This window comes from Oryctolagus cuniculus, chromosome 5, assembly GCF_051225735.1.
Source record: "Oryctolagus cuniculus isolate XC-2025 breed Fujian yellow rabbit chromosome 5, ASM5122573v1, whole genome shotgun sequence".
NCBI lineage: Eukaryota > Metazoa > Chordata > Mammalia > Lagomorpha > Leporidae > Oryctolagus > Oryctolagus cuniculus.
In genome coordinates this window covers 92,127,617-92,145,278 of record NC_142871.1, presented here as the reverse complement: position 1 = coordinate 92,145,278, position 17,662 = coordinate 92,127,617, and the positions used below count along the sequence as shown (strand labels likewise).

The following is a 17,662-nucleotide window of genomic DNA, read 5'->3' as shown; positions in this document are numbered from 1 at the left end:
TCAGGCATGGAAAGCCAAGACACTCTGGCAAAAAAAAAAAAAAACAAAACAAAACAAAACAAAACAAAAAAAAACCAAACCAAACCTAAATGAAAGATCTCTATGAGTGAGATCCCAGTGGAAAGAACAGGTCTTCAAAGAAGGAGGTACCTTTCTCTGAAGGGAGGAGAGAACTTCCACTTTGACTATGACCTTGTCTAAATAAGATAAGAGTTGGAGAACTCAAAAGGCTTCCATAACCTTGGAAACTCATGACTGGAGCATAGGGAGATTACTGATGCCATAAACAGGAGTGTCAATTTGTAAATTCAACAACAGGAGTCACTGTGCACTTACTCCTCATGTAGGATCTCTGTCCTTAATGTGCTGTACATTGAGATTTAATGCTATAATGAGTACTCAAACAGTATTTTTCACTTTGTGTTTCTATGTGGGTGCAAACTGTTGAAATCTTTACTTAATGTATACTAAACTGATCTTCTGTATATATAGAAAATTGAAAATGAATCGTGATATGAATGGAAGGGGAGAGAGAGTGGGAAAGGGGAGGGTTGCAGGTGGGAGGGAAGTCATCAGAGGGTGGGGGGAAGCCAATGTAGTCCATAAGCTGTACTTTGGAAATTTATATTCATTAAATAAAATTAAAAAAAAAAAGAATGAAGTCCTTGTGAACAGAACCGTTGACCAGTTATGAATTTCCTTCTTTATATCTGGGAACTGCTTGAAGTTGGCTTTGTCTGCTGTCAATACAGTGACTTCACCTTTATTTGGGTTAGGTTTTTCCCCTTGTTTTTACTTAGCTTTTTTGTTTACTTTTATAGCTTATGTTTTAAGTGGTTGGAATTTGCTTTCTTTATTCCCAGTGTGACAGTCTTTCTTTTAATTGGAACATTTTGATTACTTACAGTTTTAAAATCAACCATGATACTATTTATTACCTATTTCCATCACCTGTTCTATACTTCTCCTCCCTCTCATGATTTCGTTAATGAAATTTCAGATATATTGTGCATTACATTACTCTAGTTTGGCATTTCTTTATTTTTATTAGGAAAAGACAGAGTTTTTAATACCCCACTGTGTGAGCAAGGGATTGTTGGATTTGGAATTGGAATCGCAGTCACTGGTGCTACAGCCATTGCGGAAATCCAGTTTGCAGATTATATTTTCCCTGCCTTTGATCAGGTGAGTGCTCCAGTATTTTAATTATTATTTTTTACTTTATACTTTTTAATTTTTTTTTACTTTTTAAAAATGTGTGGAATCTACATCCCTAGAACTCTCAGCCTGCCTGAACCAAACCAGCAGTGTTTTTGTTTATTTCTTGCTGCTCCAAGTTCACAAGATGTGGACTATTTTTTTTTAATATTTATTTATTTATTTCTATCTACTTGAAAGGCAGAGCCAGAGAGAGAGAGAGAGAGAGAGAGAGAGAGAGAGAGAGAGAGAATGAAAATCTTCCATCTGTTGGCTCACTCCCCAAATGCCCAGATAGGGAGCTCCCATCCACTGGTGCATTCCCTCAAATGCTTGAAACAGCTGGGACTGGACTGTACTGAAGGACTGGATCCCAGTTCCAGCCCTCCTCATTAGTGGCAGGAACCCAATCACTTGGGCCATCATTGCCACCTCGCAGCTTCTGCACTGGCAGGGAGCTGGAGTCATTAGCTGGAGCTGAGTGTAGAAGTCAGGTGCTCCAGTGTGGACACAGACATCTTAACCTGCGTCTTACCTCCTAGGCTGAACGCCGTCCCCCAGTGCTTCATATCTTACTATGAACTAACATTGTGAAGAATGTTAGGTCCATGAGGTAGCTGTGTTGCCTCCACCCTCCCACCCCTTCCCATCTTACTAACATTTTATTACACTTGAGAGAGTGTAAGACAGTTATCATTTTGTATGGGCATAGATTTGAAGCTCTAACTGCATGGTTTAAGAAAATGAGCGGGGAGGAAGGGCTCGTTGTGATTTGTCCCTTTTCTCTTTCTTCCCCGCAGATTGTTAATGAAGCCGCCAAGTATCGCTATCGCTCTGGGGATCTTTTTAACTGTGGAAGCCTCACTATCCGCTCCCCGTGGGGATGTGTTGGCCATGGGGCTCTCTATCATTCTCAGAGTCCTGAAGCTTTTTTTGCCCATTGCCCAGGAATCAAGGTATCCTGATATATGTATTTCATCTGATCTCCATATGTTACCATTTTAATTGATTCCGTGCATATTAACTAATATGCTGATCTTGAGGGAAACAAAAAAGATTTTGGGAATTTATATGACCTTAATTGTGTTTAACAAAGAGAGGTTAGCATTTCTTAAAAGTAAGTTATCCAGTGCTGAGATGTATAGATTGCTTTCTTTCTTTCTTTCTCTCTCTCTCTCTCTTTCTTTCCCTCCCTCCCTCCCTGCCTTCCTTCCTTCCTTCCTTCCTGATTTATTTATTTGGAGAGAGAGAGAGAGAGAGAGAGAGAGAGAGAGAGAAAGAGAAAGGGAAAGGTAGGTCTTCTATCCACTGATTTACTACCCAAGTGTTCACAACAGCCAAGTCTGGGCCAGGATGAAGCCAGGGGCCAGGAACTCTGTCTTGGTCTCCCCATGGGTGTCAGGGCCCAAGTACTTGGGCCATCATCCATTGTCTTCCCTGGTGCATTAGCAGGAGCTGAGCCAGAAGCTGGGACTCAAAGCAGCACTGTGATATTTGATGTCTGCAAGTGGCAGCTTAACCTATTGTGTCAAAACGCTGGTCCCTAGGATACCAGCCTTGAAGCTTGATGCTAGCTTTAATTAACTTTGTAGATGTCAAAGGATAAGACTGAGCACACTGATTTATTGTCTTCCTTTTTCAAAGCTGAATCTTTTTTCTAAAGGATTTTTCTCACTGATTCCAGGGTTATTTTAGTAAGTCTAGTTTAGACCATACCATATTTACCTCTAAATCAGAGGGCTAGACTTTTTACTTTAAGTCCAGCCCTTGCTTTTTGTTTACTTAGTTTATTACTTTCAGAATCAAAGAAAGAGAGAGAGAGAGAGAGAGAGAGAGAGAGTTATCTTTTATCTCCTAGTTCACTTCCCAAATGTCCACTCCTTCTGGGGCTGGACCAGACTGAAGCCAGGAAGCAAGAACCCAATCTGGGTCTGCCAAGTGGGTGGCAGGGACCCAAGTACTTGAACCACTGCCACTACAGCCCAGAGTGCATTAGCAGGAAGATGGAACTGGGGAGGAGCCTAGACTCCAACCCAGGGACTCTGATGTGGGATGCTGGCATACCAGGCTTAACTACTGCAAAAACGTTGAAAGAAGACTGTTCCCAAAATGTACTTTTTTCGTTCTACAGTAATGGATTTCTTTCTCAAGCAATTAATTTTGAAACATCTCCCTTTTACTGTCTGCCTTCCACAATAGCTAGGTTGTTTGATAATAAGTGGAATATTTTATTATTTAATTGTGTTTGTGTTATCATCTTTTCTATTCCAATATTTACTGTAAGAGCTTTCCAGGGAGTCACTGTAGAAACTAATAGATGGGCCAACCCAGAGACGTCTGTTTATTTTATGACAACATGAATTGGCTGTGAACATGTGTCTGTTTTATTATTTGATTTTTCTACCAGATGAAAATTATAAGAGTTTTCATAGTTGAGTAAGTTTGCGTATTCTTTAAATGTAAGCTAGAAGTGGTAGGGTGGGGCAGAAGCCGCTTTTGAGGCAACTGTTATTTTTCTGTTTGAGTTGAACCTAGATTCACTTTTAATGTTTACAACATTACTTTGTGTTTTGAAGAACAGATATTTTCTCTCAAGCCTCAAACCTTCTCCTCAAACTTTACCTTCTCTTTTTCCTCTCCTTCCCCCATTCTTTCTTTTTACCCACCCCAAATCAACATACACATGAAACACAAAAGGGTAAATATAAATACATGAAGAAAGCAGACAAAATAAAAAGCAGGAACGTCGGATGAAGTCAGTGTGTGGCACAACTGTTAATATGTGCAGAAGTCTTTTTATAGAAAATAGTGAGATCTGTGCTGCCATTTTATTTTTTAAACAAAAAATTCTTCAATAAAAATAACTTTGAAAGGCAAATGTGGTTAGTTTCATGAAATCTTATTTGGGTATTTTTGTGACATTTTACATTAAAATAAATAAGATTATAAAATTTATTTTAATGATAACTTCCTATGTAATACTTGTCTTTATACAATTATTTTACAATCACTAAAATTTAGACACAATTTTGTGATTTAGGGCAACATGGAATAGAATTAAGAGCTTGGACTTTGGTGTCCTGGTGTCACTGAGCTCTGTGAGAAACCCTGGTTTCTCAGGCAGTTGTGACCTTGGGTGAGCTATTTAATCTCCACTTAGACCTCAGTCTCTAAAATGAGTAATATCCCAATACCTCCCACATGGGGTTGCCATGAACAGGAGATTAATCCATGTGGACTAACTGGCCAACTTAACACCTGTGCTTTCTGCTGCCATTATCATCTTCCTTATCATCACCCTTGTTCTCAAGAAGGTTCTGTGGCTGTTTCCTGTCAACTGGGAGTAAGGAGGAGCCATACTTCTCTTTTTGCTCTGCTGTAACTGGAAATTATAGTACTTAGATTATAAAGTTCAGAGGACTACTTTTCCACTTATGAAATGCACTCCATGTGTTTTTCCTGGAAAAGAAGATTTTGGATGTTAAAATTGGAGCGGAAAGTTGCATACACTTTGAAAGTAGTAGAAGAGGGTTAGCAGAAGATATTTTATTATTTATATGTAAATATGAGTATAGGTAGATGTTGACAATTTTGCTTTTTTTTGCTTTGATAAATGGTCTTTTGAGATTACTTTTATTTTTTTTTATACTGGGTAAGCTTAGCTCTTTAAGAGAAGACCAATACCTTAGTTAATAGGAATTAAACAAAAGGAATATCTTTTTGAAGGCATGTAAATTTTATAATAAATGATAATTAGGCTAAAATAAATGCCAAATTCCTGTTTTTAATTGTAATTGATAATTTTTTTGTAATTGATTATTTAAATGTTAGTCTTTCTTATGTGAATTTAATAGGGTGCACTTTTACTAAAACTGGCTTTTAAAAAATTATTTTCACAGGTGGTTATACCCAGAAGCCCTTTCCAGGCCAAGGGACTTCTTTTGTCCTGCATAGAGGATAAAAATCCTTGCATATTTTTTGAACCTAAAATACTTTACAGGGCAGCAGGTAAATGTTTCCTTATTTTTATATTATGAATAGGTTTATGTACTTTATTTTCTATGCTGTAAAAACCTTTACATTTTTTCATACACTGAATTTATATTTTCATAAAGAAAAATAGAAGTCTGATTTTCTTCTTTGTTTAGCTTGTCTTCAGGTGTGAATTTTGTGTTTCTAGCTATTGTTTTTATTGTGGAAACAAGCCATAGGAAGTGGTAGCAAGAATAAAGGGATTGTGTTTACTTACGTAATAAGCTGATTAGTAAAGTGAATGAGCTCATTGTGTTAAATAACAACATCTAAGTTCCTTTTAGCTGAAGTGACCATGAAGTTCTTCACCTCCACCAGGAACTTTTGACAGGATAGGAGGCAAAGTTAACAATTATGTGATATCAGGTCTTCACAGGATGACTAAGGCCAACTCAGCCATTTGGTTGCTCTTCTTTGAGCTCAGAGTCTTAGATATAAGTGTGCACCTCTGGCTCATTTCTCAACTGAAATGGAAACTGTAATTATCTAAGAAGTTTTTCTGTCTAAAATATGTGGGGAAATTAGGCACAGGAGGCAATTCAAAGATGGCGCCTGCAGGGAAATTAGGCACTCATGGCAATTCAAAGATGGTGCCCAAAGGAAGTAAGGTGGGTGGTGCCCAAAGTCGTTTACCCCCAAAGCTGATTGGCCACGCAGCATCAGGGGAGGTGACAACTGATGATGAGTGTACAGACATATGGCTGGTCCTGTAAAAAGTCTCCCCGTAAAATGACCTTTTAAGTAATTGGTTGGTCCTTATGCCCTGCCCCAGTAATCCTGCAGTCTTGTGCTTTAAAAGGCTCTGCGACACGTGCAATAAACAGAGTTCTTGCTTGCTTGACTTGACTCCCCGCTGCGTCTGATTGTCTCCGGGATCGGGAGGCTGGGGAACAGGCGAGTGGCGCACTTACGTTTCTTTGGACCCAGTCCATCCTTGTTCGGGTGGACTAAGACCCAGCAAAAATATATTTTATTTTGAATTCAAGAAAGAGCTTTGGTAATCACTCTTTTCCTGGAATAACTAAGCTTAAAAACACATACTTATATTGTGATATTATTTATATATAATACAATACACAGTTAGTAGGCATTTAGTTGGATGGTCTGTTGACAGTTGTAGACATCAACGTGTCCATATGTAAAATAAGATAAAATATTTTAATCACCCCAAGAAGCTTCTTTCTATCTCTTCCCTGCTGATTCATTTTCTGTATTCCAAACTCAGCAACTTTCTGATTGCTGTTAGGTTAATGGTATGTGCTTTTGGGCGTCACATAAATGGGATAACACATTATATGTTCTTTTACGTTTGCCTTTCTTTGGTTTAAGCTAATGCTATTGATTTATTCATGTTATTACTTATATCAATAATTTATTAGTTTTTCTTTGCTGAGTGGCATCCCAATGTGTGAGTACTCATAACTTATTATTACTAATACTATTAAGTAATGTACATTGACATTACATTGTATGAATATTCATTGCTTACTGTTATTTTTCTAGTCAGTGACAACTATTCTTGTTAGTCTTATTATTTTTAGTATGCTAGTAGTTACTATTAGGGAAAGTAACTTGTCTCCTTTCTTTGCATCAAGCAAATGTCTTGAAAATAGTGTTAATAAATTCCAGTTATGTTTCTGGAGCCAGCCTGCCATGAGTTAGCCTATAAATGCTGCTTGGATATTGAGAAAAGAACATCTGAAAATATGTGGCAAGTATATAGTGTTGTTGAATAAGGAGCATTCCATTGTATGAATATATCACAACTTTGTGGCCCATGCAGCTGGCGTTCTGTTTCAACTTTCCCATCCCCTTGAATAAATATCCATCACTACTTTCAGAATTTTGGCTATTTTGTACAAGGCTTGCAAGGAACATTTCTGTATAAGTGTTTTTGTGGACATGTGTTTTCATTTTGTTTGGATAATAAACATCTAGGAATGGTATTGGCATACTATAAGGTGGATGTAGATTTCACTTTATAAGAATCTGCTGAAGAGTTTTTCAAAGTGGTTGCGTTATTTTACACCTCCACTGGAAATGTATCAGAGTTCCAGTTGCTCTTAATTTTAAAACCATTTTAAATTGACTCTAGCTTTTTTCATGATTCTGTTATGATCTACATCCTGTTATGGGATAAAAATAATTATCATAAGAATTTAAAATCTTGAGGTGAATACAGAAACACTGATTATATATGCTGAGTACCTTTTTGCTGAAAATGATTTCTAATCTCTTAAATATGCTATGGGTATTACGATTATAATGCCAACCAGGTGTTATAACTAGTCAATGCAGAGTTGTTTTTTTTTTTTTTTTCCAGTATTTAATAAAAGGAGACTGAGTAACTAACATGTGGAAAAGCAATATAGTATTCACCTTGTTGCAAGTTTTGAAATCAGGATTGGGTAGGGAAATATTTAATATTATAGGATTCCAGCTAAGAAAATGAACTTGAGAAATTTGTTTTAGGCTTGAGCTTGGGGGAGATTTGAAAGACCAGTATGTAGTTCAGACTTCCAAGGGTTTTTAGAAGTTTCCCCATAAACAATAATCAGCCTTTGTCTCTATTGTTGAGGAGCAGTGTTTTTTTTTTCCTTCTTCCTATTTGTTGAATTTTTTACTTAGTGTAGGGTTAAGCTTATACTTATAAAATAAACTGAAAGTATGTCATTATAAAAATGAAAAAAGAATAAGTAGGAAAGGAAGAGAGAGGGTAGGATGGGAGCTATCACAGGGCTCCTAAATTTGTATATATGAAATACATGAGATTTGTTCACATGATATAAGTAAAAAGTAATTGAGAAAAAAAGAATATTCCCTATGGTTGATTCTATGCTATTTCTTTTTTTTTTTTTTTTTTTTTTAACTTTTTGACAGGCAGAGTTAGACAGTGTGAGAAGAGGAGCAACCGGGACTAGTACCCTGCTCCCCAACCGGGACTAGAACCCCAGGGTGCTGGCGCCACAGGCGGAGGAATAGCCTAGTGAGCTGCGGCACCAGCCCAATTCTATGTTATTTCAAAAACTCTTAACTCTGAATCCTCTCTGGACTTCCGTGGCTCAGTATGGGTCAGCTTTATCGTGGGGGAAACATTGGGTAGCATGAGAATGTCTAGGAGGGTGTTTGAACAGTCTGCCTAAGCAAGGGTGAGCGTACGTGCAAGTGGAAGGAAATGGGTTAGAAATTTCATAGTTATATGAAATATTTGATGTCTAAGTGAATTTACAGAGAGGAAAAGAACGGGTCATCAAAGAAGGAGGTATCTTTCTCTGAAGGGAGGAGAGAACTTCCACTCTGACTACGACCTTGTCTAAATATGATCAGAGTTGGTGAACTCAAACAGCTTCCATAGCCCTGGCAGCTCATGACAAGAGCCTAGGGTGATTACTGATGCCATAAACAAGAGTGTCAATTTGTTAAGTCAACAACAGGAGTCACTGTGCACTTACTCCTCATGTGGGATCTCTGTCCTCAATGTGCTGTACATTGTGATTTAATGCTATAACTAGTACTCAAACAGTATTTTTCACTTTGTGTTTGTATGTGGGTGCAAACTGTTGAAATCTTTACTTAATGTATGCTAAACTGATCTTCTGTATATAAAGAGAATTGAAAATGAATCTTGATGTGAATGGAAGGGGAGAGGGAGAGGGAAAGGGGAGGGTTGCGGGTGGGAGGGACATTAAAGGGGGGAAGCCATTGTAATCATAAGCTGTACTTTGGAAATTTATATTCATTAAATAAAAGTTAAAAAAGGGGGGGGGGAAGATGTCAAGAATAAGTGTAGAATAATATTTCCTGGTAGTAATGTAGAAATGTTACATTAGATATCCTGCAATAATATATGTACATGTTTGTGTTTACTTTGAATATATACTGAGGTAGCATGAAAATTAAAGAGTTGGCAGAGTCCTCCCACCAAGATTAAGCTTAGAACCCTGGCAAGTAAGTGAATACCAAAGCTGGCTTTCTCCTTCATGGTGTCTTCTAGACCCTGGAGACACCGAACTTCATAGAGAACTGGGGATGGGAGATGAAATCCAGGGCCTCGTTTCTGCAGAGAATTTGCTAGAAGCCCTTGCTATAAGCTGGGACTCCCATCAGACCACATCCACGGTGTGAGCTCTGGTAGTCTTGCAAGACTTGCTTGTCTTGACTCTATGCTGGTGGATGGAAAAAAAAAGCACCTCAATGAACTTTATTTTTTTTTATCATAAGATGGCCATATACAGGATTATGATTCATATATTTAAATATATGCTAGTAGTATAGTCTGAAAACTCTTAATAGTGTGATTCTAGTTTGGGGATACGCCAATAAAACTTTAGAATGAAGCAGAAATTTTCTCTGGAGTCACTTCTGCAGAGGCTAGCAACAGCCAAAATAGTTAACAGGGAACATCCAAGGAAAGGATAGAAATCTCTTTGAGCAGAGAAAAGAAAAGATTGTTACAGACCCAGTAAGACTTCAGATATTAAAGCTATAATGTATAGAATACAAAACATTGGATTTATATGAAAAAAGTAGGCATGGAATACAAGTAGGAGACAAGAAAATACGAAGAAAAACAGAATTGAATGTTTGAAAAGAAAAAAAAAGGAATTAATCATGACTAATGGATCTAATTATGATTAATGGAATGAATGGAATTAATTAACAGTAGAGCTAGAAATTTATTAACAGATGAATGAAGCATTAGTAAACTAGAAGACAAAGCCGAAGAAATTTCCAGAATATGGTCCATAGAGATACAGAAAAGGAAAACATGAAAAAGAGGTTAATTTAGAGGCAAGAAGGGCCAACACCATGGTGCAGTAAGTTAATCCTCCGCCTGCGGCGTTGGCATGCCACATGGGCGCCAATTCTAGGCCGGCTATCCTTCTTCCAATCCAGCTCTCTGCTATGGCCTGGGAAAGCAGTAGAAGATGGCCCAAGTCTTTGGGCCCCTGCACTTGCATGGGGGACCAGAAGAATCATCTGGCACCTGGCTCCTGACTTTGGATCAGCGTAGCTCTGGCCGTAGCAGCCATGTGGGTAATGAACCAACGGAAGGAAGACCTTTCTTTCTGTCTCTCTCACTGTCTGTAACTCTGCCTCTCAAATAAATAAATAAAAATCTTTAAGAAAAATAGAGGCGTTTCTTGATTTCTTTGTAGATTCTGGTTATCAACCCTTTATCTGTTGCATAGTTTGCAAATATTTTTTCCCATTCTGTCGGTTGCCTCTTCACTTTCCTGACTGTTTCTTTTGCAGTTCAGAAACTTCTCAATTTGATGCAATCCCAAATGTTAATTTTGGCTTTGACTGCCTGTGCTTCTGGGATATTCTCCAAGAAGTCTTTACCGGTACCTATATCTTGCAGGGTTTTTCCAATGCTCTCTAATAATTTGATGGTGTCGGGTCATAGATTTAAGTCTTTAATCCATGTTGAGTGAATTTTTGTGTAAGGTGAAAGGTAGGGGTCTTGCTTCATGATTCTGCATGTGGAAATCCAGTTTTCCCAGCACCATTTATTGAATAGACTGTCCTTACTCCAGGGATTGGTTTTGGATCCTTGATCAAATATGAGTTGGCTGTAGATGTTTGGATTGATTTCTGGTGTTTCTATTCTGTTCCATTGGTCTATCCATTGTTTCTGTACCAGTACCATGCTGTTTTGATTACAACTGCCCTGTAGTATGTCCTGAAATCTGGTATTGTGATGCCTCTGGCTTTGTTTTTGTTGTACAAGATTGCTTTAGCTATTCGAGGTCTCCCATGTCTCCGTATGAATTTCAGCATCATTTTTTCCAGATCTGAGAAGAAGGTCTTCAGTATCTTGATTGGTATTGCATTGAATGTATAAATTGCTTTTGGGAGAATGGACATTTTGATGATATTGATTCTTCCAATCCATGAGCATGGAAGATTTTTCCATTTTTTGGTATCTTCTTCTATTTCTTTTCTTTAAGGTTTTGTAATTTTCATCGTAGAGATCTTTAACATCCTTGGTTAAGTTTATTCCAAGGTATTTGATTGTTTTTGTAGCTATTGTGAATGGCATTGATCTTAGAAGTTCTTCCTCTGCTGTGGCATTGCCTGTGTATACAAAGGCTGTTGATGTTTTTGCATTGATTTTATATCCTGCTCCTTTGCCAAACTCTTCTATGAGTTCCAATAGTCTCTTAGTAGAGTTCTTTGGGTCCCCTAAGTAAAGAATCATATCATCTGCAAAGAGGGATAGTTTGAGTTCTTCCTTCCCCATTTGTATCCCTTTAATTTCTTTTTCTTGCCTAATAGCTCTGGCTAGAAATTCCAGAACTATAGTGAATAGCAGTGGTGAGAGTGGGCATCCCTGTCTGGTACCAGATCTCAGTGGAAATGCTTCCAACTTTTCCCCATTCAATAGGATGTTGGCATGGGTTTTTCATAAATTGCTTTGATTGTATTGAGGAATGTTCCTTCCATACCCAGTTTGCTTAGAGTTTTCATCATGAAAGGGTGTTGTATTTTATCAAATGCTTTCTCGGTGTCTATTGAGATAATCATATGGTTTTTCTTCTGCAGTCTGTTAATGTGGTGTATCACATTGATTGTTTTGTGCACATTGAACCATCCCTGCATACCAGGGATAAATCCTACTTGGTCTGGGTGGATGATCTTTCTGATATATTCTCCCTGATCGGTGACAACTAACTGAGCACCAAAAAGGAAACCTGTTAAAGTGAAATGAACACTATGAGAAATAGTGACTTGATCAGCCCTCACCCTGACTGTTGATGAACAACTTAATATGTTATCCCTCTTAGTATTTTTTTTTTGTTTGTTCTACTTAATACTTTTGGTTGAATACTGTAATCAATACACAGTTATTCTTAAGTGTTGAAACTTAACTGAAAAGTGATCACTGTTATATATAAGAGTGTGAATAAGAGAGGGAAGAGATGTGCAATTCGGGACATGCTCAAGCTGACTTACCCCAAACGGTAGAGTTAGAAACATACCAGGGGATTCCAATTCAATCCCATCAAGGTGGCATGTACCAATGCCATCTCACTATTCCAAGTGATCAATTTCTGTTCACAATTGATCATAATGATGGGACTAAGAGCCAAAGGGAGCACATAAATAAGACTAGTGTCTGCAAATACTAGCTGATAGAATCAAAAAGGGAGAGAACGATCCAACATGGCAAACGAGATACACAGCAGACCCATAGAATGGCAGATGTCCTAAACAGCACTCTGGCCTCAGAATCAGCCCTTAAGGCACACAGATCTGTCTGAAAAGCCCATGAGAGCATTTCAGGCATGGAAAGCCAAGACACTCTGGCAAAAAAAAAAAACAAAAAACAAAAAACAAAAACCAAAAACAAAAACAAAAAACAACAACAACAACAAAAAAACAACAACAAAAAAACCAAAAAACATCTAAATGAAAGATCTCTGTGAGTGAGATCCCAATGGAAAGAACAGGTCATCAAAGAAGGAGGTACCTTTTTCTGAAGGGAGGAGAGAACTTCCACTTTGACTATGACCTTGTCTAAATATGATCAGAGTTGGTGAACTCAAACAGCTTCCATAGCCCTGGCAGCTCATGACAAGAGCCTAGGGTGATTACTGATGCCATAAACAAGAGTGTCAATTTGTTAAGTCAATAACAGGAGTCACTGTGCACTTACTCCTCATGTGGGATCTCTGTCCTCAATGTGCTGTACATTGTGATTTAATGCTATAACTAGTACTCTGTGGGGAGCAACCCGGACTGGACTGAGTTACTGGAATTAAGACTTGTTCTATGCATCTGCTCTCCTACAGTATGGCGCTGGGAGAGAAGAAAGAGGCTTCTGCACAGCTGCCTCCAGTTCAGCCGGTAAACTGTGGGACTTGCTCCTGATTGGAGAGCAGCGTACTCGGCGTGTGGGCAGCCGAGTTAGGATTGGCGGAGGAGGACTGTGAAGGAGGAGAGAGACGGCATGCACCAGGAACATCTAGGGGGAACATCTAAGGGGAACATCTAGCTAAGGGAACACCTGTGCAGCCCCCAGAGAGCCGGCCGGCGGTGTGCCGCTCCCCTGCGGAAGTGGGGAATGTGGCCAGGGGGAACTGCCCTTCCACGGAGGTGGAAGGGATAGTAGCCAACCCGGGAAGAACCAGCAGCAAACCCGGGGAGGGCCGAGCAGACGAAAGAACAGCGCAGGGTCCTGTGTCGTTCCTCCACGAAGAGGGGGAGCGACATAATGGTGCCGTGACTCGGATATGAAGCCTAGGCAGGGTTCAGTGTTGCTCCTCCACGAAGAGGGGGAGCAACATAATGGTGCCGTGACTCGGATAGGAAACCTAGGCAGGGCTTAGTGTCGTTCCTCCATGAAGAGGGGGAGCGACAGTACTCAAACAGTATTTTTCACTTTGTGTTTGTATGTGGGTGCAAACTGTTGAAATCTTTACTTAATGTATGCTAAACTGATCTTCTGTATATAAAGAGAATTGAAAATGAATCTTGATGTGAATGGAAGGGGAGAGGGAGAGGGAAAGGGGAGGGTTGCGGGTGGGAGGGAAGTTATGGGGGGAAGCCATTGTAATCATAAGCTGTACTTTGGATATTTATATTCATTAAATAAAAGTTAAAAAAATAAAAAAAAAAGAGAAATAGAGGCAAGATAAGAAGGTCTAAGTACAACTAAAGAAACAGAGATGAATATGTTTTTAACTAAATTTTTTAAAAAGATTTATTTTATTTATTTGAAAGACAGAGTTACAGAGAGAGTTAGAGACAGATGGAGAGGTCTTTCATCCACTGGTTTGCTTCCCAAATGGTCGCAATGGCTGGAGCTGTGCCGATCCGAAGGCAGGAGCTTGGAGCTTCCTCCGGGTCTCCCACATGGGTGCAGGGGCCCCAGTGTTTGGGCCATCTTCTACTGCTATCCCAGGCTATAGCAGAGAGCTGGATCAGAAGTGGAGCAGCTGAGACTAGAACCAGCGCCCATTTGAGATGCTGGCGCTTCAGGCCAGGGCTTTAACCCGCTGCACCACAGTGCTGGTCCCTAACTGCATTTCTAACTCCATTTTCTTATTTTCTAACTTTCTAAAATGTTGCTAAGGGAAAATGATTTCCTGTTACATTTTTGCCACATTGTGCCTTCTGAGATACATCATGCAAAAGGCAGTGTTTTAGGGGCACATCAATTGTTGCCTTTTTTCCTCTTGCGGAGATGTTATTTTCCATTGTACAGAGCAGCATTCTAAGCATAATTCTGAAGTAAAGTACTGAAAAGGTTCTAGAAAAAGAGCTCATGGGGAAGCTAAATTATTAGGCATCTAAAAAGCTAACTTGTCAACTCTAAGAAGAACTTGTCTGCAATGTATAATTTTAGTCAATTTCTGTATAATTTTTTATGTTAGCCAGTTTTTCATCACTATGATGAAATATCTGACACAGGCTACTTGTGAAGAAAAGAGGTTTATTTAGATCCTAGTTTTGGAGGCTGAAAGTCCAATGGCATCGTGCAAACTCAGTGAACGCTGCCGTTTTGGTTGTATGCTTCATGGTGCAGATAGCAAAGCAGGAGCAAGCCAAGGATTACTTCTTGAACCAGAAGAGACTGGGATTCCCCAAATCCTTTTCAAAGGCATGCCTCTCGTGACCTCAGGACTTCTCACTAGGCCCCATCTTTTACATGTTACACAGCCCTCCCAGTATTACCACCCTAGACCCCAAGCCTCCAATCACAGTGGGCCCTTGGGAGATACAAACCATGCCCAAGCTATAATATTACACAAGTAAATTCAGTTCAAGGATGACTCAGTTATGGAGGTAAATTAAAGGCTTTGTCTTACAGTGTAGTACAATGCTCTCTGTCTTTAATCTTAGTGTTTCTTGGTTCTTTCTTTTTCTTGTGGAGCGTGTTCCTCCCAGGGTCACTGTTCTTACCCCACTCCTTGTGGTTCTGAAGGGCTGCCAGCAATCATATCTGGCCTCTGTGATCTCAGGTCATGGCCATGTGGCCCCAGCCCAGCCATTCTGACTGCTTTTCTAGGATTCTCTATGTAGACACAGCTGTACTTGCTATGGTGGTTTGCTGGGAAGTGTGAGTCTGCAGCCAAGAATTACTCATTACCCTTCCTTGGATTGATCGGTTTCTCTCAGATCCTTTCATTTAATCTCATTTAAATTTAACCTACTTTGAGTTTTAGTCTTTAGTAGGAGGTAATTTTAATTTATATTATATGTGATGTTGATTAGAGAAAAATATTTCTCTCTCACGATAACAATATCTCCAGTTTAGCACAATGGCCACTCATAATTTAATATAGATGCTATTTTTGTCCTCATTAAGTAGGAAGCCTATTATTCACAATCATACTTCATAAAGAGTATTAAGTGAGGTCATCCATGTTGTGTATCTGCCTAGTCTTTAAACACTTTTTGTTGGATTTTTTTAAAAAAATTATTTATTTATTGAATTATTTGAAAGGCAGAGAGAGAGAGAGAGAGAAAGAGAGAGTGTTCCTGTCTTCTGGTTCTCTCCCTGAATGCCCACAATAGCTGGGACTGGGCCAGATTGAAGCTGGAAGCCAGGAGCTCACTCTGGGTCTCCTATGGGATCACAGGAATTCAAGCGCTGGGGCCACCCCCTGCTGCCTCCCAGGTTGTGCATTAGCAGGAAGCATGTGTTGGAATTGGAGCCAGGAGTAGAACCAGGCCCTCTGATATGTGTTGCAAGTGTCCCAAGCAGCATTTTAACTGTTACCCCAAATGCCACCCCAAGTCATTTTTGAACACTTAGGTGCTAGACACAGTGCTGCCTATTTCATTTGATTTTCACAACCATCTTATCAGACAAATTCCATATCATCACGTTTTTATGAGGGGTCTTCAAAATTTTCATGGAAATTATATGTAAAAAGAATGCATAGTTATCAATTTTTGTACCAAAATTGACTTTATCTTTTAATTCCATTTTCCCATGTACTTTTTGATGTTTCCCCATATAGATGAAGTACCTTAAGATCAGGAAATTTAAATAATTTGACCAAAGTCACACAGCCGGGATTCAAACTGGAGTTTGTCCTTAGAGCCAGGTATCAGGCATATTTGTTATGTGTTTGTCTTCATGATGTCCATAAGTGACATTATATCCTTTTCGCAGATAGGAAACTGAAATTTAATGAGTCTGAGAAACTGACAAGAATCAGCAATGCAGTTAGGTTTTCAAAGTTATTTATTGGGGCTGGCATTGTGGCATAATGGGTAAAGCTTCATCCTACAATGCTAGCAAGCCATATGGGCACTGATTCTTGTCCTTGCTGCTCTACTTCTGCTCTAGCTCGTGCTAATGGCCTGGGAGAGTAGTGGAGGATGGCCCAAGTGCTTGGTCTTCTGCACCCATGTGAGAAACCTGGAAGAAGCTGCTCCTGGCTCCTGGCTTTGTTCTGGCCTGGCCCTGGCTGTTGCAGCCATTTGGGGACTTAACCAGTAGATGGAAGATCTCTCTCTCTCTCTCTCTCTCTCTCTAACTCTTTCAAATAAATAATAAATAAAAATCTTTAAAAAATTATTTATTGATTTATTTGAAAGTGTGACACAGAAAGGGAGAGACAGAGAAGATAGAGATCTTCCATTTACTGGCTCACTCCCCAAATGGTCATAATGGCTAAGACTGAGTCAACCTGAAGTCAGTAGCCAGGAACTCTGTCCTGGTCTCCCATGTGGGTGACAGAGACCCAAATTCTTGAGCCATCATTCACTGCCTTCCCAGTCACATTAGCAGGCAGCTACATTGGAAGCAGAGTAGTGGACACTCAAATTGACACTCTGATGTGGGATGCAGTTATCTTAAGCAGTGGCTTAACACATTGCACAAAATACCCATCTCTAAACCAAGATGGTTTGCTCCTGGAGGCTGCCCTCTCTCTAATATGACCATAATATGATTATTATTGAATGTAAGGTATACATGAAATATAACTTCCTCCAGTGTCCCAGTTTCCTGCCAAGAAATATGCTATATATTTTATAGAAAATTCTCATATAAAGAAATTGATACTTTTAAACTGAATAGAAATATTTTTAAACTGAATATACTATTCATAGCCATGCGTTAAGACTGTACTTCCCCATGTAGTGTATATTCAGAGGTTTGAATGTATCCTACATCAATTTCTCCTCTGGCATTGGATTAATTCACTTCTTTGAAAGTTATGAAAATGACTTGTCTGTTTTTTTTTTTTTTGATCACAGCCTCTGCACCAAGCAGTCATTAAGGAACCTCAGCCTATGGTCCCAGATCAAGGCAAAGGCAGCTGGGAACTGTAGTCTTCTTGAGTTTGGGGTTGCATGGTGAATGTACTACAGTGTTATGTCTGTCACGGCTGTTCATGACTTCCTTGCTACCCTCATTTCGGGACCTGGTACCTGTACACCATTCTCTGTTCAAACCTGTGTCCTGTGG

General features: G+C 39.3%; 1 protein-coding gene across 1 annotated transcript in view; it reads left to right on the top strand.

The window, feature by feature from the left end:
• BCKDHB (branched chain keto acid dehydrogenase E1 subunit beta) overlaps positions 1-17,662 on the top strand; it is a 277,214-nt gene that overhangs the window by 82,997 nt on the left and 176,555 nt on the right. The window contains exons 4-6 of the mRNA XM_002714546.6: positions 1,052-1,185; positions 1,998-2,153; positions 5,097-5,205. Coding sequence (XP_002714592.2) covers positions 1,052-1,185; positions 1,998-2,153; positions 5,097-5,205 — 399 coding nt within the window. The remainder of the gene's footprint in view (positions 1-1,051; positions 1,186-1,997; positions 2,154-5,096; positions 5,206-17,662) is intronic.